The sequence below is a fragment of the Ascidia mentula genome, chromosome 9 (genome assembly GCF_947561715.1).
Source record: "Ascidia mentula chromosome 9, kaAscMent1.1, whole genome shotgun sequence".
Taxonomy (NCBI): Eukaryota; Metazoa; Chordata; class Ascidiacea; order Phlebobranchia; family Ascidiidae; genus Ascidia; species Ascidia mentula.
In genome coordinates this window covers 788,625-814,890 of record NC_138574.1, presented here as the reverse complement: position 1 = coordinate 814,890, position 26,266 = coordinate 788,625, and the positions used below count along the sequence as shown (strand labels likewise).

General features: G+C 38.7%; 2 protein-coding genes across 3 annotated transcripts; both read left to right on the top strand.

The window, feature by feature from the left end:
• The first annotated feature begins 382 nt into the window (after positions 1-382).
• Positions 383-5,856, top strand: LOC145913509 (sperm-tail PG-rich repeat-containing protein 2-like). The gene is made up of 13 exons (XM_083001206.1): positions 383-528; positions 769-888; positions 1,107-1,287; positions 1,436-1,564; positions 1,731-1,774; positions 1,831-2,028; positions 2,492-2,644; positions 3,268-3,425; positions 3,723-3,886; positions 4,102-4,188; positions 4,401-4,599; positions 4,947-5,023; positions 5,215-5,856. Exons 1-13 carry the CDS (start codon positions 434-436, stop codon positions 5,380-5,382), a joined length of 1,773 nt encoding a protein of 590 aa, XP_082857332.1. The 5' UTR covers positions 383-433; the 3' UTR covers positions 5,383-5,856.
• Positions 5,857-6,991: 1,135 nt separating this feature from the next.
• On the top strand, positions 6,992-25,866 carry LOC145913434 (glucocorticoid-induced transcript 1 protein-like). 2 transcript variants are annotated; one of them, XM_083001084.1, is made up of 11 exons: positions 6,992-7,133; positions 7,202-7,337; positions 14,076-14,230; positions 14,552-14,662; positions 16,658-16,747; positions 17,717-17,860; positions 19,670-19,757; positions 20,039-20,158; positions 21,239-21,354; positions 23,126-23,230; positions 23,863-25,866. In XM_083001084.1, the coding sequence occupies exons 1-11, from the start codon at positions 7,056-7,058 to the stop codon at positions 24,052-24,054; spliced, it is 1,335 nt and encodes a 444-aa protein (XP_082857210.1). In that variant the 5' UTR covers positions 6,992-7,055; the 3' UTR covers positions 24,055-25,866. The 2 variants fall into 2 exon arrangements, with proteins under 2 accessions (XP_082857210.1, XP_082857212.1); XM_083001086.1 differs by having other exon boundaries at positions 14,552-14,666; positions 16,656-16,747.
• Positions 25,867-26,266: the final 400 nt, after the last annotated feature.

The window sequence follows — 26,266 nt, the reverse complement described above, 5'->3', positions numbered from 1 at the left end:
TTTGGTTTTTTCCTTGTGAGATAAAAACTTTTTGTCCTAATAAATCTTCTTTTAAAAAAAACTGTTAGAAAAAATAGATTTAGGCTTTACGATTTCTATGTGTGGGACAAGACGTTGCTAGGCGACGTTGATTGTATACAACTTGAAGCAGTCGTGGTTTCAGAAATTTTTTGCCGAAAACGTGGTGACAACCTGGGTTTAGCAGGATTATGTTGTGTATTTTAACATTTTATATATTTTAACATGCATCTATTAGTGTCGTAGGACAAAACAAAAACAACACAAGCCGGTAAAAACACGAGATATCGTGGCTGTTTTTTTATATGTTTTGTGCGTTTTTGCCACCTTCTTTTGCTATGAGGTTTATTTTCTTTGAAAGCTGTTTACAAGTAAATATGGTTAGATAATTGGATTTGGTTAGAAACAGGAGGCAATGTATGATCGAGCCCCACGGCCGATTGCCAACTACACTGTTGGCAGTACCAAGGACAGCGTTGGACCTGGGACATATGATGTTCCAACACCAAGGTAGTAATTCTCTACTGACTGCTGTTAGTTCCTTTGTAAAGTCAAACAAGCAAAGACCTTAGTAAAGTCAAACAAACAGAGATCAACACAGCTTTCTGAATAATTACAAGTTGTTACAATTTAATTGAAACGTTGATGCAAACACCTGTCTTTGTTGATGTATAAAAATACAAATTGCGCTGTTGCCTGTGTCATGTGTTATAAAGCCAATTATTTTCAACAAGACATGCATGTTTTTAGTGCAAAATGGCTCAAGTCAGATGGCTACGCTCCATTTCAATCCATGACCGGCAGAGAAACCATGTTTCATATTGGAGACTCTGTAATGGCAGCCCCTGGACCTGGATCATATGACCCTGGGTGTGTTTGAGCTTATCAACATGTGACATGCTGTTTTTATTAGATTGTGAACCATTTAGCCTACATTTTACGAATCAAATTGAATAAATTAAATGAAAAATTAAATGATTTATTTGTGACATTTGTGACAACAACAAAATACCAATTTGAAAGCTTTCACAATTGTAGTACACATTGTCTTCAACTTGCTCAATTGAAATGCATGAATACACTTTTAGATTTGCTCAGGATCATCCAGTGGGGGGACGCCCCTTAGCCAATAAAAGCAACAGATTTTCTGAACCTGCCATGACGAGCCATATCACGCCTGGCCCAGGGAAATACAACTTGTCAAAGAAAAGTGATTGGGTGAAGGCAACAAAAGCCCCCATAATGCCAGTGACCCAACCAGCCCCAGTGGTACGTGTCCTTTGCATATGACATTGTTAAACAAACATGATTAAAAGTGGCATAAATAGTAATATTTAGTAATATTTAGGAAAGCAATTCCTTAATTCAACCATATTATCCCCAATTATTTTAAATGCTTCACATTTTTTTCATACAGAATGACAAAAGTAAAGCAATTGTGACAAGTCGTGTGCGATACCAAAGAAAACCAGATGCACCCTCAATCCCCAGTCCTGGTCAAGCATATGGATATGAGGAAACAGACAATGGAACATTAAGAAAACAAGTATTTATATATATATGGGATAATGTGTATTAATTTTGCAAGGTCATCTCTAGGAGTTTAAACTAATGTGTGGTTATTTACTCATCCAGTAGATCTGCTTACATATGATTTAAATCATGTAGAAAAAAAATAAATATTTTTGTAAAAATTAAAAAATTGTGTTTAGGCCCCTCCTTCGAAAGATGAATCCATGGGACCAGCATACTACAGGTACAAAAACTGAAAAAAAATGCAAAAATAACCACACAACACTTTTCTTTATCCAGGATTAACACCGACAAAACTACTACAACTGCTAAGTACAGGGGTGTGCACTTTGGTTCTTTGCGATCGGATCGTATGAGGTTTAGCGGCAAAGGGGGCCCAGGACCTGGTGACTACGATCCGTTTAAACCTAAACCAAAAAGTGATATTGCAACCATGCTCAACCCTGATGGAAAAACATTTGATGCTAAATTGCCGAGGTATGAAACATATTCAAACATTCATATACCGTGATATTGAAGGTTTAGTATTATTTGATAGCTGTCTGTAATTTCATAAGCGTAGAAATTTATTTTTTGAAAAGAGGTCACAGAACATAAAAAGTTTGAGAAGCTCTGGGATAGCAAAACAAATGAAGTTACTCACACCAGTGCTTTCAAAACTGTTTTGCTGATGACCCGTTTTATTTGACTACCATTTTTCCGTTGTGTTCAGCAATCATCTAATTTCCCAATTATTTCAAAAACAGAATTTGTAAAAAAATGACTACAATCTTTTGGGACCAAAGAATATACAACAATTCACCAATTTTGTTAGTTTGTGTGACATTGGTGAATTCTTCACAACCTATAAAATTCATCATGTTACCCACAGTTCGGCTTACAGCCCTGACTAACACAACTGAAATAAGACTCATGTGCAATGTTTGTGTAATGTTTTTAGATATCATGAAATTGTTGTTCAAGAAGAAGAGAAAAAGGCAGTTCCAGGCCCAGGGAAATATGAGATAAACGGACAATTCCAAAAGAAACCAGCTCCTGTAAATGTAGAAGGTCTTGAGGTTGAACACCCTCCCTTTATGTCACAAGCCAGAAGGTTGAGCAAAATAATTTGTAATGTATTCTAAAACCTGCTCACTTAAATCAAAATCTTTTCAGGCATTTAGCTACTAGCACCTTGTTTAATATTTCTATTGCATAACAGCACACATACAAAATAACACATATTTCTTTGTAGCATTTACATGTGTGTTATTGTTTGACACAAAAAGGTTATGTGTCAACTTTCCATTGTATCATTTGTGGAATAGTAAAGTATCTAATTTCTGTAAAATAACCCCACAGTATCTTCAGCCACTGAAACATTTGCCGCACATGTCCTTGCAGCATTTGCTGTTGGTTGTTTTTCTGAACTCTTGTGATTTAAAATTATATTTTTAATAAAAGTACACAATTTTTTTGTCTCATTAAGAATAAAATTGCAAGACAAGAGATATGACGCACAGTGTTTGGTAAATTTTACTGGAAATATATTAAACATAAATGTCCAACTTTTTGTGAAACTATTATAGGCAATCTACAAAATAATAGCAGACGTGTTTTAATTCAATGGGTTTTGCTGGTATGTTTGGAGAACATTTTAGCTGTTTCAGATTTAAAACATTGTGTTTGTGTCCATGATATGTCCTTTTAAATAAAGGAAAACCATATTTTTTACAGATTTGATGAAAGCAAAGGAATCACACCAGCACCAGGTGCATACAATGACCCACGAAATGCATTGGAAGCATTGAAGAAGATTACTGGAATGAAACGTAGCCCATTTGGCCAAACTGCTGTAAGATTCCAACCAAACCGGAAAGTAAAGACTGTTCCAGGTAATGGGAAGCAACCGCTAAATTTCTGGATTGGTGCTAAACTTTGAGACGATGGTGCATTTGCTTTGTCACAGTAGTATTTGCTGATAACTCTGAATGCACATTATTTTGTCATTTCACCGAATATCCTTGTACCATAGTACTGTCTTCAAAAGCACCAATATCAATATACAAATCCCATCATTATAATCTGCTGATGTTTTTAATTTTGAAAAAAGTGATAACAAGGTGAAGGAAAAAAAATTTTTTTTTCTTGTAGTGAACCAAAAAAATAAATGAAACACTGTATTTGTACAGGTCCTGGCCACTACAACATCTTCAACACTGGCATGGCGCAAGAGAGTTTAAAGAAAGCATATTTGGAAAGTACAAGAAGTGGAGCATTTGGAAGCACATCCGCCCGCATCATGCCGATTATACAGAAGCATGAAGTGGCATTGCCAGGTCCTTCCCATTATCAGGTAAGCATAAGGAAGCAAGGCGTAATTTTACCAATGCTTTCTTGCCTTTTCTTGACACTTCTGTGTTGTAAATGTTCATCACTTTAAATGGTATTACTGAACACTTGAACTGTATTGCCCCTCTTACAATTTAATCCATTTAGTCAATGCTGTAACTTTCAACAAAAAATATTACTATTTGTCCCATTGTAATGTATTTCTTTATTCTATGAAAGCCGAAGAGATCAGAGGAGCGTTACAAGAAGCAACTCACCTCCACGTTTGCTTCGTTAAGTGATCGACTTAGTGCCCCTGCCCCTCAGGTAGGTTTACGCCGTTTTGAAAGTGTGCAAATACAACGACCATCTGACGCGAATTGTATTAAATATAATTTGAATTGGATTAAACCAAAGCTCAAACTCATCACACACGCCACAAAAAATTATCACCCAATTTCATGGCGTGTAAAGAGATGAAAGATAACTTAGACTCGTAATTCCTTTTTGCTTCGATTTAACAACATTTAACTCCACAGACTCTCCACGAAAACCCTCCTCCGGGGTCATACGAGGTCGCCTCATCGTACATGAAGTCTCAGAATAAGAGAGGGGCAGCAGTGCCACGAAGCAAGGAGGCCTACAAACGGAACAGAGCGTTCCTCTCAGCTTCGGACCGCTTTGCTCCTCCCCGTGATGTTGTCTTGGTTCAACCTGAGAAGGACACCCCGGGACCAGGTAGGAGTTGGCACTGTGTGTTAATGCCGGATGATCGCATTAGGGATTTGCGGTATACCTGTGCCCTCATACTGGGTAATGGTAAAAGGGGATTGGTCTTTGAAGCCTTTCTTGCGAGTTCCTGCTATGTCAGATTTGCTTCAGCGAAAATTTTAAAGGGTTTCTTGTGTCCGCTGCTCTTTTAATTAACTTCTTAATTTAGTTGAGGCAGAAGCGAAAAACGTAATAAATATGTTTGTTGTAAATGTGTTAAATTTCCTAAACCTCAAATCGCACACACTTTAACAAATGGACCTTGGGTATTATCTTTAATTGGCAAATCTAAACCAACCCTTTTCTTTACGTAGGTACTTACGACCAAGAAATGATGAAGGATAAAGTTAAGTTGGCTGTCATGGTAACCAAGGGAAACAGATTCCACGAGGTTAGTGGTTAAATACCAAATACCATCACCGCAACATCATTTCTAATGCGTGTAAACAGTTGGTCGCTTGTAATGCATAAAAAAAAACGTTTCGTTGATTGAAGTTGTTACTTTCGTAATTTAGTTGTACGAAGTGAACGCCAACAACGGATCTGGCCAAAGTTTATGCATAATTATAAATCCTTGTTTAGGTGAAGAAGGAAGAAGCCCCAGGTCCAGGAGCTTACCAGCTCAGTCCATTGATGGCAAACACCTTGCTGAGAGGAACGTTTAATGCCACTCTCCACAACCCTGTTACACCTGTGCTTGACTCAGCAAGAACTGCGACTGCAAAACAAGCGTTTTTGCTCGGTGTCTGATGTTTCCTATAATATACCTTACTGTTCATGTGCCTGCACTGTGACGCTTGCGAGCTCCAATTTTGTAATACGGTGCCTTTACAATATGTATGGTGTGTGTAGTTTGCTTATAGGGGAATTTGTGTTCGGAAACTTGCCTGTAAAATATACGGGCATTGACATTAACCGAAGCAATATAGTCATAATTGTTTGACGAAACCACAAAATTAAGTTTATATAATTGGAGATACATCTGGTTTTGTCGATCACTTTGTGTAGTACTGGATGTTCTTTGAGCTTAGAAATAATACATCAGCACACGTTTAATCTGGTTTTTATCATAACTATGGGGGTTACTCCAGACAATTAGATTGGTCTCGCTTCTTCGCCAGGCACTTTTCAATTCGGCAAATCTCATGGCTTTTGACATGTTTAGAACGCGGTCATTGTGTGTGTTCAATCAAGCGTTTTATGTGGTTGCGTAACAGGATTGAAACTCATTCGGGAATTGATTAAATTTCACAGTTAGGCTTCTTCAAACAGACTTTTAGTTTAAACACAGTTCAACCAGAGACTCTACAGCAGATCAGTCTGGAACAATTTAAAAGATAACATGAAGTTAACTTATTCAAAACTGTAACTTTCAACATCTGGAGAGACAGTACAGCCCTACAGCCAAGTTTGCAATACTTTCATTATCTTTGTGAAATAAAACCCGTTTCTATTTGACTGATAACAACATGTTTGTTATGTGTTTAATGCAATCGAACAGCTAAATTGCGATGGACAGTAAAATAAAAAACAACTTCCCTTGCTGGCCGCCATTACAAAGTGGCCACTACGCGACGTCACGGAGCCGCAGCGAAGCAAAAAAACGGGGAGCGCCGCGCGTAGTAATAGTAACGGCTCGAAGTGACGTAACCCGGTTTGTAGTAAACAACACCGGCTGGCAAGCGGGGAAGAATTTTGTTTTCAACGAATGCACGCCGAGCGTGACAGCAAGCGAAGCAAAACGCTTCAATGGAGCCCGACGCTGAGAAGAAGACTCGTCGAGTCACGTGACCAGCCTTCTTTTCGAGCCGTGAGTTGATCTCCATTTGCGTTGTTTCGCTGCTGGGCGATGTTTGCGTGGAATGAATGTTCGTTATTTCGAAATTATGTGCCAAATTGTGCATGATGACTGTTCCGTACAGTCTTGCCTACTTATCATTGTTTGTTATGTTTGTTCTCTTTGGGACGATCACATGTTATGTGTATTGGTTTGTTGGTGTAAAGTGATATATTTGTTTCCAAACAGACTTTTATCTTTGAGCAATATAAGCATGTACAACTAACTTTCTCAATATAATTAATGTTAAATTGTTTTGCAAATCAAGCATTATTTTGTTGGTACCACATTGCAATGTCTTAAATAGTTGTTAATTATTTATTATATGTTTTATTTAGTTATTTAACCAAGACCTTAAGGTAACTTTCATTAGAACACCTTGTATAATGACATATTTGACTCACTACGTTCTTAGGAATAAAGCAAAACGTTTATAAGTCTAAACACCATTAAATATATGTGAAGTCTTTTGACGAATAAAGTCAAGTTTGGTAATTCTGTTTATTCTTTTACACAAAGGCATGGTACCACCCTAGTACAGTAAAATTAGTTGTAAGTGCTGTAAGCTTACAAATAATCTTTCAAGATGGCTTCGAAAAGCAAATCACTGCACAAAACTGGTAATGCCAGGCTGCAACCCATCAGAGCTACACAGCCATTCCAGGTATATTTTGTTTAAAAATCACCCCTTAACCCATATGCAGTGTTAACATTATTTTTAAAATGTTGTAGTTAAAGTCACCATCATCTTCTCCAACACCAAGACCAACATCCACAGCAGCCGTAGTTCGAAACAGATGGACAGCTGACCATAGGTCATCGCCAGACAGGACAGATCGCAAAAGTCCAAATTCTCCAAGCATAAAAGGTTTGATTTTATTTAAAATTAATTTTAGTAAAATCATATACTTGGCCTGAATGAATTCACTCCATTGCTTGCAATGAGACAAGATGATTAATTTTGTTTATGCAGTGTAGTTAGTAACAATTTCTGATCGATTAGTAATCCCATGTTAAGTAATCAGTGCATTGTTTATAAGTTGACACACAAAGCTGTTTGGACATTTCATGGTGAAAACAATGATAACAAATATTTTGAAATTTCCTGATTTTGTTTAGTTATACTTGCGAACTATTTATGACAAGAAATATGTTAATTTGGCAGTACATTATGTGTTGAAATGTTTTGATCAACATTACCAATTGAGGAGCTTTGTAATTGTGCATCTCTGTACCACAAATGTTTCATTAAAAGGATATGTGGTCGGACCCAATATGTGTTTTAAGATTGGCCATTTGTTTGATTATTTTTCTTTGACTTGGTGAGGACAAGAAGTTCTGCAATGCCCTGGGGCAGCAGTTTCAGCTGGTACTGTTTGCTTTTATATGATCTGAGAATACCAATTGCTGCTGGCCTTCTTGAAACCTGCGCTATTCAGCTGAGTCAATTCACAACTCTCGAAACAAATTCCGATTGGCTTTAATGTTTGATGAAGTTGTTGAGAGCCACATTGCGAGGGTTAGTTTTTAGCAACCTCCCTAACTTTGTTCATTGAGACCCGAGCACATGGCAGCCTTTGGTTTATTGGCAATTTTGCTCAAGTGTGTGTCGGCCCCTTGTCAGTGCAATTAACTGGAAAGTCGCCACAAGTGCTTTTGGATGTAATTGTGTTGCCTTGGACGAGAGGGCAACACTGCTAAAAGTTAAACCACGCTGGAGCATCCTTTACTCTAGTGGGGACAAGCTCGCTTAAAATTGCACAAAACGTCGAACGGACAAAGCGTTTCGCTGTGCCAGCTCCACGTTAAACCCAGTCAGAGGACTCTGTCCCTTCTATTATGACGCAAGTTCTCATTGTCCGCCGCGCGATTGCTTTGTGCGGCCATCGCAGTCCGATGAATACAATAATAACAGCTCTAAAAGCGTGTTTGTTGTAAGTAGCTTTATGCTTATAAACGGGCTCGGTCCAAGTTTTTTGAGCACTTCCGAAAATCGATCACCTATTGGGTTAGCGCTTTAGTTGTCGTGTGCTGTGATACGCTTGTTCAATCGCCCACTGCGTGCCTGGCCCTGTTTAACGACCGTGAAGCTTCGCTTAAACCGTCTTGGATCCCATATGCCGTCTTGTGCAAACAATTTCGCCAAGGCGTGACATGACCGGTTTTCTATTCGCTGGAAAGTCATAGCCATTGCCTAACTTTGAAATGTTTATTTCCATTTCAATTTGTCATATATTTCTACCCACATTATTTACATTCTCATAATTATTCCATTTTGTAAGTAATCACGCCAATGGAAAGTCGGAAATTTACCCGAACCTGTTGTTATATAACTGCGATATGCTGCGAAAGCGAGCGCCAATTTTGTTGTAAATGAGCAGCAGTTGAACTAGCTTAGTCGTTATGCGTTGTGGTAAACTGCTTGTCTCATTTAAAATATCGAGCGACGTTTGTTCGAAGTTCATCATAGTCTGTAGGAGGCTGCGCCAACCGGCATTTATTGGCTCTGCGGCGTGTACCATTACAATGCATACACGGTTTCGACGGAGGTCGTTAAGCTATGAAAGGGAAGTGCGTTTCGTGAAAAATCTCCGTTCCTGTTCTGTGCAACATAGATATCTTGTTTACGAGGCAAGAAGCCAATAATGTGACCCTTTCTTGGATTTTCCAGGACATTTTAAAAAATGGAACAGTCAAGTACTGTTACAATGACATTCAACGACTGACACTCTATTTCTGACATTCTAGTTTAGTTTTTCCATACATTTTTACTTGGCGTTCCAAGGATAATTTTGAAAAATCGCTCCTTTTGATATAATTTACAAAATACCGCCAATGTTTCAAGATTCCACTTTCCAATATTCTTGAGGTGTTATTTCGAACAGTGACCAACAGACATGATGTTGTAGAAGCTATCAGACAATTTCACCATCCCCACATATCACGATTATGCGGCAATGCTGCCCACCCCTCACAGTTTAATCGTGCCAATGTAAGGAATGACTTCTTAATTTCTTGCTTCTACAACCGGAGGTCACGACGAGCAGCTGTACCTCGGGTCGTGTCTGTAAAATCGGCAAAGCTCTGTTTGTCCCGCCTCTCTGCGGCCCCGCGCGGCGATTTGGACCGCGTGTTTCTTTAAATATTGTGGTCTCTGCGGCTTCTCTTTCACTGCCACTCCTGCCAATCGCTCGTGTCGAAAATTCGATAAAGAATTCATGAAGTTGTGATCTTTCAAGAGCTTTCGCGACGAAACGCTCTGCGCGATTGTTGGAACAGGCGCTTCCTTTCCAAAATAATCTACACTTCAGTTGTGTTCTTGAGCAAAACAACCTGACACTTTTAATTGACGAATTCTTTTTCGAATGAGATAGGAGTAATCCAACCGTATAAAGTGTTAGGTTTGTGGTTTTACACAAGGAAAACCTTTACAATGGACATCTAAATATATTCAAGACGTCGTCTTACCAAGTACGTTGGTTGGATTTTGGAAAATGACTCATCGGAAAATTTGATAACGTCAGTAAAGATACTGCGGAAGGTGCAAAGTCGTCCATTATTTTTAAAACAAAATACTTTTGATTTTGGAAAACACTTTTTTTGAAACAGATCTCGATCGTTTTACCGTCCACCCTCCACTGCCTCATTAACACAAACTCGTTTTTTGACCTTTTGCTTGGCGATCGACGAACCGTTGAAACTACATTCGCCGCAACGAATCGTTTAAGAAACAAAGATCTTGGAGCCATCAAAGAAACCGATCTCACCCAGTGGAAACAGCCTTGCTATGTAGTGTTCTGTCAAGTGCAGAGAGGGTCCCTATTTCGCGGTGCCTTTCGGCTAATGCTCTTTCACACGCTACATGATATTACGCTTGGCATGAAAGCCGTTTTAAATTCGCCCGTTTAAACCGAAGCGGGAGTGGAAATTGCCTTTACTTTTTCCGGGGTGATACATTGCAAGGATTTGGCGGTACAACAGGTGTCACTATTACCATGCTTAATCATGAAGCTTACAACAACTACCAATTTGTTCTATTGTTAAAAGTGTGTTAGTTTTACGTACGTATGGAAAGGAAGCTAGAACGTCGTATTAAGCCTTGTTTACGGTGTTGTTAAACATTCTGTCCTATTCATGCAAGCCGTTATTCGGTGCCGATTGACACTGAAGCTTTATCAGAAAACGCAGGATAAACCGTTTGACAAGCTTGCTGTGAAGAATAAGATTTCGTCAATTTTGTTTCTAACTTTTTGATTTTTGCTTTTACGCCTGGTTGGTCACCAAACTCATTGTGGCCCTCACTGAACAGCGGGTGGCGTCGATCGCTTTGGGTTCAGGGCGTTCTGTTGAAAGGAATTCACTTGTATGAGCCCAATCCATGGCACAGAAGGCCACTTTCTTTTTTTGAGGTAATGGATCCAACGCCCCACGGGATAGAGAAGGCAGTTAGTAGCTTCTATTCACTAAACCGCATCTCCAGTTCCCAATGAACGAGCAACGTAATTTTTTCTGGGACTTACAGAGCGCTCTTTGGGAGTCCACTGTTGTCAAAATTCCGAAATTACCTTTCCTCCACGATCGATTGGCTGTCAACCGTGGAGACTTGGTGATGTCGTTTCTACAATGGCAATAATTCTCCTTAAAACCTACAAAATCTGTTATTAGTGTTTTGAAAATAAATTTATTGTTCCCCAGTAAAGCATGCGAAGAACAGCGTAGATTAGATTAGAATATCATTGCTATTAGATTTGGGTTAAAATCCTCATGAAGCTGTATTCACCTTAAATGGTTTTTTTGCATTTAGGCACTTTCACAAACTGAAAGTGTTGTTTTATGTTTGTTAGAACTAAATACACCCTAATTACATGTGCAAGTGCTGTTTTGCATTGAGCGAGCGGTGCTTGAGGTCATTTTTGTGCGGTAGGAATGTAATCCAACACTATGGCGTATCGACCGCGGTGTGCCACATGCCTTCGCCATAAACAGCTTCCCATCCGGCTTGAGGCAAGATAACTAAGACCCTGGATGGTTTAACAAACCCTGATGCTTTCAATGCCTTATTTACGTTTTGTTTGCGTCAGCAGTGGTGATTGATTTGATTTCTTCCCTTTCAAAATCCCTGGTGTGTTTTGTTTAAATATCTTAACTCGGTTTGAAGTGATTGCTGGTCGTGACAGGAAGTCGAGTGTGCACGCTGCTTTGCTTTACCGTGAGACGCAACAAGCATGAAAAGAGCCTTCTCCCCTGTCACATGTGTTATTGGTTCTCCACTAAATTTCGGGTCAGCAATTTTTTCGTTTCTCTGTGGGGACGTACTGGTGCTTGTCAGTTTAAGTAAATAAACTCGCGCGGTCGCTCTAAGTGCCAAATCAAATTCGATCGTCCCCCTCTCCTTTTCCTCACAAAATTGCCCCACAAGCCCAGCCGAACTGAGTTGTCATGCACAGGTCAGTATCCCATTCTCTTCCCTTCATCCAATGCCGACACCTCGCTCGAATTCCATGCCCCCCGTTAATAAAGGAAACGTTATTGATGAATAGGTTTAGAAGAATGGCTCTGTTGTTTGGCCGGCTGTGATTATGCCAGTGGTTTTTGAATCTATTTAGTTTCTGGGAACATTTGCTTTGAGCAATGGAACTTTACTTTTCAAACCAACATTTTCAAACCAATTTAAATGTGCCTACAGTTTTTGTTTGGAATAATTCCTAATTACTGGAGTACTATCAAAAACAACAACAACTCAAACACCTTTGTTGGTTAAACATGCTCGCTGATCAATATTTTATTGTCACTTAATTTGGAAGTTTGGAAAATTCAGTTTATGTTTAAACAAACCAAACTGCACTTAAAATTTGGTATTTTGCATTTTGATTGGAGCATGTGTAGAATGATAAATATATTTATGAAAAAGTTGACGTTACTGATTCCTGTTTACACTACAACCTGCGTTTATTTTACAGTTCCACCCAAATACCTTTTCTATATGACTGAGTATTTCATGTGTATGAGTTTGCTATGGTTTTGAAAAATTAAACCATTTAACTGTTTTGTGCCAGTAGTGATGCAAAGTTATGCTTTTTTGGGGGGTCTCTTTGTCTTAGTGAAGCTTTTCAAAAAGTGCTTGAGCTTGATGATTTTAATAAAACCATGGATTTTTTCGTCCTAAACTTAAGAGGAAAACAGTGGTCTAGTCCGATAAATCAATCAACCATATGCACAATATTACGAACAATTAATGGCAATGGTTTGCAGAAAACCCCTCCACTAAATGATAATCTTTCCTTTATCCGATGACTAATTTGTTTGAGGTGCTGATGGATTGAAATTTAACGACATCGCCACTCTTGCAGTGCTTACTACAGAAACTTTACCAATAAAAGAATTATGCTGGCAGTGTTCATATTGTGAACAGTGGCCATTGTTTGTTTTGAATTGTTTTGTCATGGTTTGTGTTTGTTATGTGTTTTAAACATTGTCAGCATGCCAAGTAGTTGCCATTTAGATACAAAATTACCACAAACAAATGTCCTTCATAATATGTGTGTGGGTTTATATCCTTTCAAAAACATGTTTTCATAAAGTCAGTGTCATTCAGGAAGCAAGTGAAACAGCATATGGTTTACATTTGCATATCAAACTTTTTGCATTTCCATCTAAGTTCCCCACAAGCTTCCTAACATATTTCCACTACAACTGACTTGTCATTGCCCCGCACTTGCTGTGCTGTTGCTTGTGCTACTGCAATGCATCCAGTGTACAATGCAAACATGTTTATTGCTTTTTCACTCAATTTAAATTCTCCATTAAACACCCAATGACTTGGACACTTTATAAAAGTGTATTTTTCTACTTCTCCTTTGGCATTTAACAATGTTAGAGCAACCATTTGTTGTTACATCATGTTATCTTTGTTTTGTGGATTTAGTAGTTGGTCTAAGCTGTGTTGGAAGTCACCTGGCATACACTTATCAGATTATTTTTACATACACTGAGAAAATCACTGTAATGTTATTGATTACCGGTGTAAGTAATTCATTTTTAATATATACAACATACAAAATTTGTGCTTTTTTCTGCAAAACTTGGGTTAATGATATATTTATTCGCCCAAGATACTGGCACTGGCATCTATGAAGCAATCCAGACTTACAGCAAGGCTATTGAGTTGCCTTGTCATTTAGCAAGGCTCAAAACCCATAAAATATTTATCTATAAAACTGTTTGATTACCCTATAATTGTCCTTCTGTCAATGCAGGCCTCATTTAGCCTTAAGACAGATATTGGGAAACTCTGGCTCATTGATCATTTAATAATCTTGTCCTCCTAATGCTGGTAAAAGTGAATGTGGTTAAAGAAAACTGTTGATAGTTCAGTTCAATGTAATTTTATTGCAGCTTTTTTGAGCTTTCTATCACTGCTTTTAAACATTAATTATTGTATATAGGTTTGTTCATAAAATGTAACTTTTACTTACGTGTTGTACATTCAACCTCTTTCTAAATTTTCTGAAAAGAACGTTGAAATATTTGCCCATCACTGCTAGAGACAGAACTCTTTCCCACGTCGTTCATATGTACAAACTAAATGCATCGTTTATTTCTCCAGTATCAAACCGTCGAAGTCCTTCACCCAGCATAAGAAGAACTTCATCTCTTGATGCCATTTCCGGGCCCTACCTGACTGGTCAGTGGCCTAGAGATGTGGGTTCCGGTCTACAACTAGTTAACCACAACCAACTTATGAAGGACAAAACCACACAGGTATACATATTTGCTTTGCATGAGTTGTTGTGATAACTTTGTTGAAATTTGGTCTCCAAATGTGCTTTGTGTGACAATAAATTTTTATAACTTCAAGAAATCCACCTAACCAGCAACACTTCGTTCGCGTGACACAAATTAAAATTGTTTGTATCGAACTGAAGATGCTTTAGAAAAAGCGAAACATGTTTTCTGAAACCAGAAGCGTGGACGTGAAGTTGTTACAATAACATTTAAAATTGTGTGACAACAACGCAACATTAAACCACATTGAGTTCTGTCATGGCAGAAATTTTGTAAATGCATGTTTGTGAATTGCAGACACCAGACTGGGCAGTCGAGGCAAGCAACCAATTACTTCAACATGTGAAGAGCAGTAACAAAACTAATCATGGTCGGTCAACATCAATTGCTGAGACCGACTTCAAACAAGTAAGTACTTTAACCTCACCCTCTGTTTAACTTCATATTCGTTGTTTGTTTGCCTAATTCATTCATTCAATGGTGAAGTTTGTATAAGACTGTAAAATGGGTTAGTTTGTTAGTGTGTGTTACAACATGCTGATAGTGTGGTGGTCAGTTTGGTTTTTACCACTCTATAACCAACAAAAACAGATGTGAAAGTCAATATTACATTCTATTTGAAATACATGATACATTTTCCATGCTTTGCATAAATCTGTGACCAAATATTGAGATGCTGCTGTCTTAACTTTACAATTTTGTGCCTGGTAAAGATAAAATTTGGTTGTCCAAGTATTTTGCACCGATGATACAGACATATTTAAGCCAACTCATTTGAATCTTTGGCGAATGAAATCCTATATACATATCATGTCAAATAATACCTTGATTGACATTGGCTTGCCCAATTTTCACTGCCTGTGTTACACTTTCTTGCCAACCTTTTCCTGAAAGTTAGCAGGAAACCTGATAAGTTGGCCAAGAAAGGCCTTGTTTGTATCAATAGGCTGAAATGGGAAGAAACTTTAGTGTGTGCCAATAAATTTACTTCATAGCACGTATGAGTAATATAAAAAACATGGAGCCAATATTATAAATTTTGTGAGCTGCATACAGATGGCCACTGTTTCGACGTATGAGGTCTCATCAGGGCAACTTAGTGCGACTGGACAGTCTTTTAGGCCAAACGGCCAAAATACATTTTCATAACTTAAAGTTCTTTGTGGAATTTATGCTTTGGTAAAAAAAATCTGTCTGTAATTAGCTGTGTATGTTCATACATATAAAGTGTCCATTTTCACAATTTGCATGGTGCTATTGTAGTAGGAACAGCGTTGATTGCATTGATAGCTGGTGGAAGTGATGTGAGCATTGTTTGCTTAACTGTCCACCAATAGGGAAGTTCTGCGGGCAACACCCAACCAGTGTAACACCGGGTGCTCGTCTACCATTATATAATGTTAAATACTCTTGACACACTACAGTCTCTACAACCTACACTGTAGTTTGACATGCATTTTATATTGGTTATACATACTTGACTTATGTTTAGCAAAACAATGGTGCAATGTTGTCGGTGTTACTATGCAAACACCTATATAAGTTTTCTGAATTAATGTTATGCTGTTATAGATAATCATTTGTATAACTTTGACATGATAAATAATTATCTTGTTACAAATGAAACAAACTAAATGCACCTCTTCAGTGTGACAGATTCATTGTTTTACAATCTGGTAAAAAAATTTTGGCCCAGCCTATTTTAGCAAGACTGCATTTCAAATCAAGGTTGGGTAACATGGCAAAAAACTGCTGCAAGTGCCAACAGACACGAAACATGCAAAACATTTTCAACTAGTCTGTCCCAGTCTAGCCTTTCGGTTGTGTTATGCAGCCTTTTTAGGCACTTCAAGCCTGCAACTGGAACTGTTACTTTTGTGATAAGATTTGTGTGATCTCTTGCATGAAAAATAGACAAATTATTTGGAGATGAATGTGCCATTCCACCATAAATGGTTTCTGCCATTTGTTTATTGGATCCTTGCATGAAGTGATGTAACCAAGCAAGCTTCAGTAGCTCACCATAATATGTTGATAAATGGTTACTGGGTGACAGTTTACGGGGTAACCATTACAATGGCATGTGGATCGCCACAGTCTGATGCCAAAATTGATTCGACTCGTTAAGAAACCAATGCATACTGATTGTCGCTGTAGTTATGAATGCATACAATCTTTTTTGGCAATGTTGGATTTATGTGTGTCAATGAACCTTGAAAAGCTCTTTTTTGGGAGAACAAAATTAGAAATAACCAACTTTTAAAACTAATACAAGCTTTTTTGATCTAGCAGCATAATGATATTTTATGTTTGTGACAGCTATGCCTTTTAAAACAGAATATTGATTGTTTAAAACAGAATAGTTTTTATTTAAAAACTTAAAAAATATTCCATATATTTCAGATGCGACAACAAATTCGACGAATTGGAAAAGGTCAAAAAGGGCGTTCACCACCAGTGCCTGGAAACCATGCAGCACTGCATCAGTTACCGGTAATTCATAATCTTTTGACTTATAGTGCAGGTTGCCTAATATGTTTATTAAATTTAAGTTGCCTGGAATGTTGTGTCAGCATAAACCCAAAAAATTATGTTCTGGTCAAAACACTCAAGTTATCAAAAAAGTTTGGTCTAATTGTCATTACATATGTTTTTCAAGCAAATCATTGGCATCAGTATCGTTACAGAAACATGCGATACTTTAGTTTTGTTTTAGATTTGGGCAACTACATTTATCGTTACTAACCATGACACTTTCCTTATGCTATATTGTTTATCAGTTTATCCCATTGTATTTGTAAACAATTTATTCTAGAGGCCTGTTTGTGCTTTAGCTTTCTGCATCTTAAAGTCCAAATGAAAGGGGTTTTATTAGGGAATATGGATTTGTCGATTTCACAAAATCATGTAACTTATTAGAGGGTTGCTTGTTTCAATTATTAGCTGGTGATCTTACTAAGAAAACATAAAGACAATGAACATTACCACAGTGGCAACAGATTACATAAATGTCCTTCAATAATTCATCACAGCAGCCCTCCATCCACTACTGCTCATATTGCCTTTGAAAATAAGTCTGTTAATTTTCCTGTAACCAGACTGTAGTGATATTGAATTTTACCATGTCTTGTTGCGCATGAAACTTTATAAGTGGACAAAAACTCATGACATTTGTAAATTTTTATGTTAATGTTTTGTGGTTGTGAAAGGTTATGCCTAATTCTAAACAGTACAGACACTAATACCTTAAAAGAAGGTTCCAATTCAAAGGCTGTAATAACTTTTGTATTGATAAAAAAAAAAAAAGATAATGTAATTTTGTAAAATGTTATTAAATTATTTGTACACTAATTGTTAACTTGCAAAATCCCCTTGCTATAAAAAGTTGCTTTGCTAAAATTATCAAACGATGGTCTTGAGTGGCTGTACACGTGTTTGAGGAAAGATTTTGTTGAATTCCAGGCGCAGAGTCGTTCGAACCCGATCTCAATTGGCGTCCAGCCGTTCGGCCGAGCACCACGTCGTCAGAACAGCACTGAAGCATTGAACAAAGAAATTGATATGCTGATCAGTCCCCTTAATCTGGCAAGCGAACCAGCACCACGGGTAAGAGCCTGGTTTGGTCAATTTTACTCCAGTACCGTATTCTTACTTTCATCGGGTACTTCAAACCTTTTCATTTTACATGTGGGTTTACAAGTGGTAGCAAGACTATTATTTGCAAACAATTTTCGCCTTTATTTTTTTCTGTAAGTTTGAAAGAAGGCTGACTACTTTTTCCTCTCTCATATACAACAGCAGCATTTATTTTAATCAAACCACCTACTTATTGTAGTACGAAATGTTTAAGACAAGACACAATTAGTTACGAATTTTACACCCGCTGCTCTGCTCGTAGTAAAACATTTGGTTGCTTTAAAATAGATGACGATTGAACAATGTGTGTGGGTGGCGTACTGCAAGGAACACGTGGTAGAACGTAGTAGAAAATAACACTTAAACATAAACAACAATCGTTAGTAAGAAAGTAATCTTTCACTGAATTCAGTGACAACAGTTTGTTGATTAACGCAAGAAGCAAGAAGTTGTGCTCGGATTTTGTTCGAACTTAAATTGATATTTTTGTTTTCTTTTCGGCAAAATACACCAGAGTCAAACCACAAAATTAATTTACCGCCACAGATTGAAAGCATGTGCACGGAAAATGTTTTATTTATTGACTTGACCCATTTTTTTCAAATAAAAAGTTCAAAAACGACAAAAGCGAACGTGCCTGACTTCCGTCTTTAAAATCGTTAAATCAGTTTTATAAATAACCATAACACCAGATTCCGAAAGTATTTCCGTAGAGAAGTAATCCGAATAATGCGCAACTTCGGAAATTGGCGAGAACCGAAAATAACAAGGTTGCAACTGGGCAGGTCGGGACACGCCCGGCATGTGTTCTCTAGCGCTACTCCTTGTTTATTTAATATACTGCCTCGTAAATCGAAACATGCCACATCGTAGGACGTCAAAAAGTTTGGGTCGTTGTGGGTTTTCTGCAAACTCCAAACATTGGAAATAACGAATGAAGGAAACATAATTTTGTAATATTGTTGCCAAGTTCCATTTGTGGCAAAGCCTGATGTACAAAGTCACAGAGAGCTTTAATTTCCCATTTTATTAACAGCATGGTTTATCAACATTAGGCCGATTGTCTTTTATGCAACCTTTTTAGAAATATAAACAATTAAGTCATTTCGCTTTACTACGTGACAACATTCTGTCTCGCAGTGTAGCAGACTGTTGTCACCTATCCAATGCACAATATTTGCAAATCCACCCTCACTCAAACCGCCGCTTCCCACCTCACCATATGACGTCATGTTATGCCTCGATCGGCGTGACGTATCTCTTGCCTTTTGGAACCACTTGACCTACAGCATATGCCTCATACAGAGCTTTAAGCTGTCGTTATCGCACTATTGTTCCTGTGTGAGAATGTCGCCCTCTTTCTGTTAACTTGTTGGTTTTGGAGATTGCTGCAGCTTTGATGGCTTATTTCAAATAATATTAAATTTTTCAGTTCTTCACTTTTTACTTTTTGTCAAAAAAGAATGGGGTTTCAAATGGCAAAAACGGTTGACTGTTGTCCTGTGTTCAGCTAATTCTACAGAATGTATAAAAAAATCCTGATTTTGTGGCTGGATTATTAAGGTTGCTGGAATACATTAACTAGTTCCCACCTTGGCCTATCAATTATGAAAACATAACTTCTGAATTCAATTCAAAAGACATGTTTTGAAATTGTACATTTATTTGTTTTTAATATTTTAACATTTGGAACTTACAATAAAAACTGTTATTTGAAATATTTGGCTCAAATATTTTTATCGTTATACCCTTGTTTAAAACAATTATATGTTTGTTCAGATAATGCAAGGTGTAACGCCACCCGATGGCCATCGTGCCCCAATTCCACGCAGTACCACACGTAGCATGGAAACTCAAACCCCACAAGGTTCGTTTAAGTTTGTTAGAATATATTCTCACATATTCCGCTGGTTAATAAACCAAAGATGCTATCATTCAAAAAAAACTAAAAATCTAATTATAAATTTCTTGTTGTTTTGTTTTAATGGATTTTGAAAAAAATTCATGTAAAGTTGGGCACCTCAGCAATATTTTGTGTCTGTAACTGAAACATGAAGGGTCATAGTTGTAAATAGCGTGAATTATTTCAATGTTAGGAAGTAAAAATGTTGCAAAACTTCAGAAACTCAAAATGCAAAATTTCTTCAGGTTTGTCGGAATATATCAGGGAGGGGAGTGAAAGCAGTCATGGTTCACCGACTCCATCTCCAACAGTGGAACAAATAACTCCAAACTTGTCAAGAAATGCAACAGAGATTGAAGGCAAAGGTTAGTTTATTGCAGATTTCAATGTATAAAATGAAATATGCATATCACATACAGAAGTTTTTGGGCATTATTACCATAAAATTACACTTTTGACAAACCATCAGGTGGTCAGGATACAATTTACTCCTTCGTTCTTGTCCCAATGTCTCAACTTAAGTAAAGGATGTTCATTCTTAACGTCTCCTGGCGGGTTCAAACAAACTGCACCATTCACCAACTTGTTACGTTTGTTTCGCGTAAAATCACGCAAATCAAAACCGGTCGTCGTTCAATCGTAAACTACTTAATAGCCCTCTGCAGTTATTGTTTATGGCGTGGCCTTGCCCATCGGTCGACACGGTTGCTGTACTTTCCTCCGCACGTACAACGCTTGTGGAACGTGCAATGACCTTTTTGTAGTCACTGCCTGCGGCTTGATCCGTAAAATCGAACGTTAATCGCGTTTTGTGGCACCGGACAGATGTTGCGCTGATTTTTTTATCTTTAAACTGGCAACATCAGATTGTGATTTGAACAATTTGTGAATTTCTATCGAAACTAACTTGTGCATGCAGAATGATGCGGGCTATTCACCACTTTATGGTCTCACGTAAATGCCAAACAGTTCCAAAGCACGCGGCCAAGCCACCATACCTTACTATTGAGTAGTGTGTAGTGTTATTGATGCTTCTAATGCAGTCCATTCCGCCATATTTATCATTAGGCTTGTCTGCATCTGTGTAAGGTAGCAAGAATATTTCCTTGTGGAAATACGCGTCATCGCTGGTCGATGAGTGAATCCATTTACGGCAACGATCAAAATTGTTTCACATTCAACGCCAGGATGTCACAATCACGCCTTATGATGTCACAAAATCCCCGTCATGACTCTTTCCCGAGTTTTGAAATTCAAGATCGTTCTCCGCATTCCAGTCTGTGCCCTCGCCACACAAGAGAGGCCACCCCTCTGTTGGATAGCGGATACCGTTCCAAACCGACAGAGTTTAATATACCGGCGACCGGTTGTAGCGCGACACCGCGACCACCATTCATCCTTGTTTGCCGTCTCCTGTGATGTAACAATGCCTTCCTTTCACTCAGATTCTGGAATCAGTCCTTGTCCGAAATACGCGTCGAGCCCTCGGCCCAACAACAGTTACATGTTTAAACGCGAACCTCCCGAAGGTGCGGAAAGCGTGAAGCCTTTTAAGGAGCAGGTACGGTATTTTTATTATTGTTTCTATGGCGTGTGTCAGTAAGGTGAAATCGGACCTGACATTTCGTTGCGGTTTCAACCGACTTTGTGTGGATGGGGTTTGGCGTTTCGGATGGCAAATAAATGAATGTCAGCCCATACATAAGACTTTAACTGCCCCTACCCATCATCCAGCTTACATCTGAACTTTATAATGGGAAGAATGGGCTGTGTTGGATTGCAGTTTCGGACACAGAAGTTTCATTTTAAATATGACGTCACTCATTGTGCGAACTGGATTACTGAAAACAATTCCCCCCAAAAGCTGTTGACTCACAGAATTCTAATCTCATTCCAGTAAAGGGCATCACGTAGCCGCTAATCCATTTTAATGTATAGGGGAGGGCGTTTTCATGCAATTTGCCAATTACCTTTTGTCGGAAGGTTTTTGTATCTTACCTGCTGTTTTAATGCTGGGCAATTTCAATGTCAAAACGGCCGTGTTTTTGTGTGAAAACCTTTGTTTGAGCAACTGATCAGGGGTTATTGACCTTGACAAAAGCAAACACTTGGTAGTTAGAGGGAATAGCTCGGATTATATTGGATGTTAATAATTTACGTCCATATAAATTTGCATGGTTTTGTTGAGTAGTTGATGGTAGCGCATATACTGGAAAAAGGTGCAATTTATAATATGGTGTTTGTAAAAATACACCTTTAGCCGATAAGATTGAATAGTCCAACATGGCCGTTGAACCTTTTTCCTAACTGGCGGACAACGCTTCTAAAATCATAAAATACACTTTATTGTTAGTATTAAGGTATTTCGTGTATGCTAGCTTTTAGTGCGGACAATTTCACCCAAGTGCCACGTTTAAAGGCCTAACATAATCTGTTGAAATCAAAGCATTCTATATAAGGTCTGCAGCGTAACTAAACAATAATTCATCAAGTAAAATGGCACGGGCACCAAAAACACACTTTGCGAGTCAGTTGTCCATGTGATGGTGATTTCCTCGTAGAATAACCGGCTGCCGAAAAAGATCTCGGCCGATCGCACTTCCAAGGTTGATCATACGGGGCGATACTAAACACATTATACACACTGTAGAGCGCGATTCTCCGTGAGGAAATTACCTTCGCATGGTCGCCTGACTCGATAACCTCGTGGTTTTACCGGTTCCTGTGTTATTTTAACTTTTTCTTGTATAGTTCATTCACGTTGTGGAGCTAAATAAAAATGATTGGATTTGATTATCATGTTCATCGGATTCATACGTAAAATACTTTCTAAACATTACTTTGACCCACTATTTCTCCTAATCTGCTTGAACTTGGATCCCCCCACGCCTGTGGCTTTCCGGGTTTCGGCTTTTGAATAATTCATCGATGGTGTTGCATCATCACTACGTACACGCGGTATTTGTGTTGATAAAATGCCGGCTTGGCGCTGCGTGGTACGGGTGGGGTATACGTTTTTCCTGTATGCCCTCAAACACTCTCAGATAGATGCGTAGAACACGCAGACCGTGTCGTTGCAAACAATCTACTTATTTGACCAAGGGTTGTACACATTTTTGTGGACGCTGCTACGAAAACTGGCTTCGCTAGGGTCGGTTGTAATCGGTTATTTATTTAAAATATTAAATGGGTCGTTAGTTCGCAAAGTAGTGGGACCCCCCTGTCTTGATACACATTTCGTGCCGTTGCGAACAATCTTACTAAAGGCCTCGCACATTCAATCGTTGATTTTCTCAACTGATTTTTTAATTAAAATTAATTTTTGTTTGCAGGATTCTCACCAGCAGGTGTCGCCAAGTTGTCCGGACAAAAACAAGGTCGGATTTTATCCGCGCCTCTCATCCGCTTTTGTTCCCGCCTTCAAATCGAAGCAACAGGTAAGAAGACAAAACTAATTATATTCTGCTTGTTTGCTAGGGGGTTTAAAAGGCAACAAGTAACCTGTCAGTTGTTACGAAACAAACGGGACCACCCGGAATTTATTGTTACGCAACAATCACGCGTAGTCGGTGAAAAAACGTAAATAACTGGGTGCGGGTGTGTGGCTGAATTGCGTAGGCGAAATATTATGCTTCTTAACCTGTGGAGGAGAAAGGTGTTTTTTTATTCGAACCGGTCGAATTCTTTCACCAGCTGTACATTGTGATGCAAACCACTCCCATTAAGTACGGTCGTGGCGTTTCTTGGTATTTGCCTGTAGTTTCTGATGTAATTTCTGATCTTTACAGTAGTTTGTACCGTGATAAACGCGCAATACATCATAGTTACGCTTAGTTGATGCCAATCGTGTTCCTAGAGGGGGTGCGTGGATGCTACATGGAATATTTATCCATAGTTAAAGTTGAAAATATTGTAACAGTGGCAACAAAAACGCGAGGGTTACATAACATTGGTTGTTTATTTTGAGGGATACCGACCTGGACAGGATTTCACTGCCTCAGGACGCCATTAAATTGTTTATTTCAGTTGATCCTTCAATTGTTGGTAAACCTGCTTTCTATTTTCATAGTGCGAAGTTCTCAAGGAAGTGGTCGCAGGGGGCGCAGTTGAGCAGAACAACAACCTCTCATTGGTCAGCGCTCTTCACGCTCCACTGATCACGGGTTTGGTGAGCGCCAATCAAACAACATCCAACAACAACGTTAACAATAGCAGTTCGTCCAGTCCGGTTCAGGCCCCGCCCACCGTAGCTGACGCGTGATTGGCTGTGTGCATCGAGGCGTGACGTCTTGGTCATGAGTCCTGTTCCAACTGTTTCAAAATATTTCGTTTTTTTTTCAAATTTTTGCCTTTTTCCGAGTTTTTGCGCGAATTCTTGCTCACGACGTGGCTTCAAGGCGTTGCTATTTTTTGTCGTTTACGTTGGGGTTTCTTGTTGTTATTTTGGGTTTTCCCCTTATTACTTTTGTGCGGTTGTGCTTTTTTACACTTGGGCCACGTCCGTTGTGGAACTTGTTCAAACATTCCGAAGTCGCAACAACTTTAGACCGAAAATTCACTCGAAAATCACCGCAAAGACCAAAAAATTCGCCCCTAATATTTTGCTGCGTTGACTCCCATCAATCGTCAAAGATTCGACCCAAACCTAACAATTTTTACACTCAAGAAAAATTTTTGTTTCCACTACTTTTAAAGCGCAATAACAGTTGTCAAAATACCGCAGCAAAGCGTTGAACCCTAATGTAAATTTACGGATTCCTTAGACACCTTTCGCCTCCACCCCGGGGTTAATCCGGTTCATAGCGAGTAGCATATGGGCGTCGTGATACTCCACTCTGGTCGACCAACCCATGTTAATCTCTCGTATCTCTGGTTTGATTGAAATTCCAGTTGATAAACAGAGCACTTATCATTGCCCCGCTGACGGATAACCTTATTACAGACGGTTTTCCAGACCACCATTAAAATAGTACAAACACCGCGCGTGAAATCCTGTTTTTAAAAAAAAACAATCGGCCAGGGGTTAACAATGCATGGCGTGGTGCTCAAATATGGCCAAACTTACAACTTTTTTGCACATTCGCAATGCATCAAGTAGAAAAGTTTTGAACCAGCTTACAATGAACGTTGCGTCGGAAGTCAATTCTACCGTTTAACCGACCATTGTTTGTTATGACAAGGATCACGACGCATTGTGGCGTAGGCGTAAGAGTCGCATTGAAACTACGGAGAGTAGATGAGCCCTCATGGGACGTATGTATTGTGTAAGCAAGGTGCCGTGTTCCCATTTTGTGCCGTTATTTTTACGACAATGCGCGTATAGGTGTAAATTTGCCACACACTTGCTCTGTCTTCGTTTAGCTTCACGTTGTGGTCGGCTGTTCATGTCTTGACAGTAATGCCAAAACCGCTTAAACGGGACATGTCTATGAAACAAACTTTTATTCTTAAATAGCTGACGTATTGCCACAATTGAATTATACCCATCAGCACAAAACTTTTGATTTGTACAGAAGTGAGTTTATCTATCTTATGTCTTGCGCTGACAAGTCCTACAGTGGTTATTTTGCACTCACAGACAACTTTACCAATTTTGTTACGACTTACGAACACATTATAGCCGTCTTCGCTCTTTTCAAAGTGATGATGTTGAAGTTATCCTTGAAAACCCCTTTGTGTACAGAAAACTTTATTACTATTTGTTTTTCGTGTTCCTCATATACACAGAACTTTGGTAGTTTAATTTCGGAAGGCTTCGGTGTGTGTTCGGAAAATTTCGTCGTGTTCGCTGAAGGGTGTCTTATCTTATGCATTTTGTAAGTCTCCTCTCGTTTTTTCCTCAGCAAAAGTTTGGCCGATGTCGTTCAAATTGTGGGTTGCGTTGTTTCGTTTTCGTTGCTTTTGTCACTTTTTGCCCAAACTTACTTTTTGTGTTGGTTCTATGTTGCTGCACCCCCGAAGACCCTCCCCCTGTTCAAACCCTGACCGACCCCTTTCACAAAAAATACTTTTCGTTATCACGAGCCGGGGACTTCCCTAATCCGCTCTCTCGAATTTTTTGAAGAAATAAAAATTTACGAAAAATAATTTTGTTGAGTTGTCTTGTGAGCTTTAGGCATTTCAGTACACCTTGTTTCGACCTGTAAAACTTTATCGGATTGTAGGCATAGAACTTTCCAATAGTTTGTTGCTGATGCTGCCAGGCATACTACTTATTAATGAAAAGCTCTTCTGGCAAAAAGAAAAAAACTTGTTTGTACGACGTTTCGGTCGTTATCCAACAAACCTTCATCAGGAATAATCGAAGTACAACGCCAACACGGCGATAGAACTTTCCAGTTGGTGGCGCTTTTCCGTCAACGCTGATCCGTTGGGTGTGAACAAGATGGACGAATCGCCGGCCAAATATCAAACGTCTGAATTGGTAATAAGTTTGAACAAACTTCATATTAATCTGATGACGCAGCATCACC

Coding starts and splice junctions, on each gene's coding strand:
- LOC145913509 (XM_083001206.1), top strand. CDS start 434: ATGTATGATCGAGCCCCACGGCCGATTGCCAACTACACTGTTGGCAGT. Junction 889..1,106: donor CCTGGATCATATGACCCTGG/GTGTGTTTGAGC, acceptor ATACACTTTTAG/ATTTGCTCAGGATCATCCAG. Junction 4,600..4,946: donor GAAGGACACCCCGGGACCAG/GTAGGAGTTGGC, acceptor TTCTTTACGTAG/GTACTTACGACCAAGAAATG.
- LOC145913434 (XM_083001086.1), top strand. CDS start 7,056: ATGGCTTCGAAAAGCAAATCACTGCACAAAACTGGTAATGCCAGGCTG. Junction 14,667..16,655: donor GACCGACTTCAAACAAGTAA/GTACTTTAACCT, acceptor TCCATATATTTC/AGATGCGACAACAAATTCGA. Junction 16,748..17,716: donor CAGCACTGCATCAGTTACCG/GTAATTCATAAT, acceptor GTTGAATTCCAG/GCGCAGAGTCGTTCGAACCC.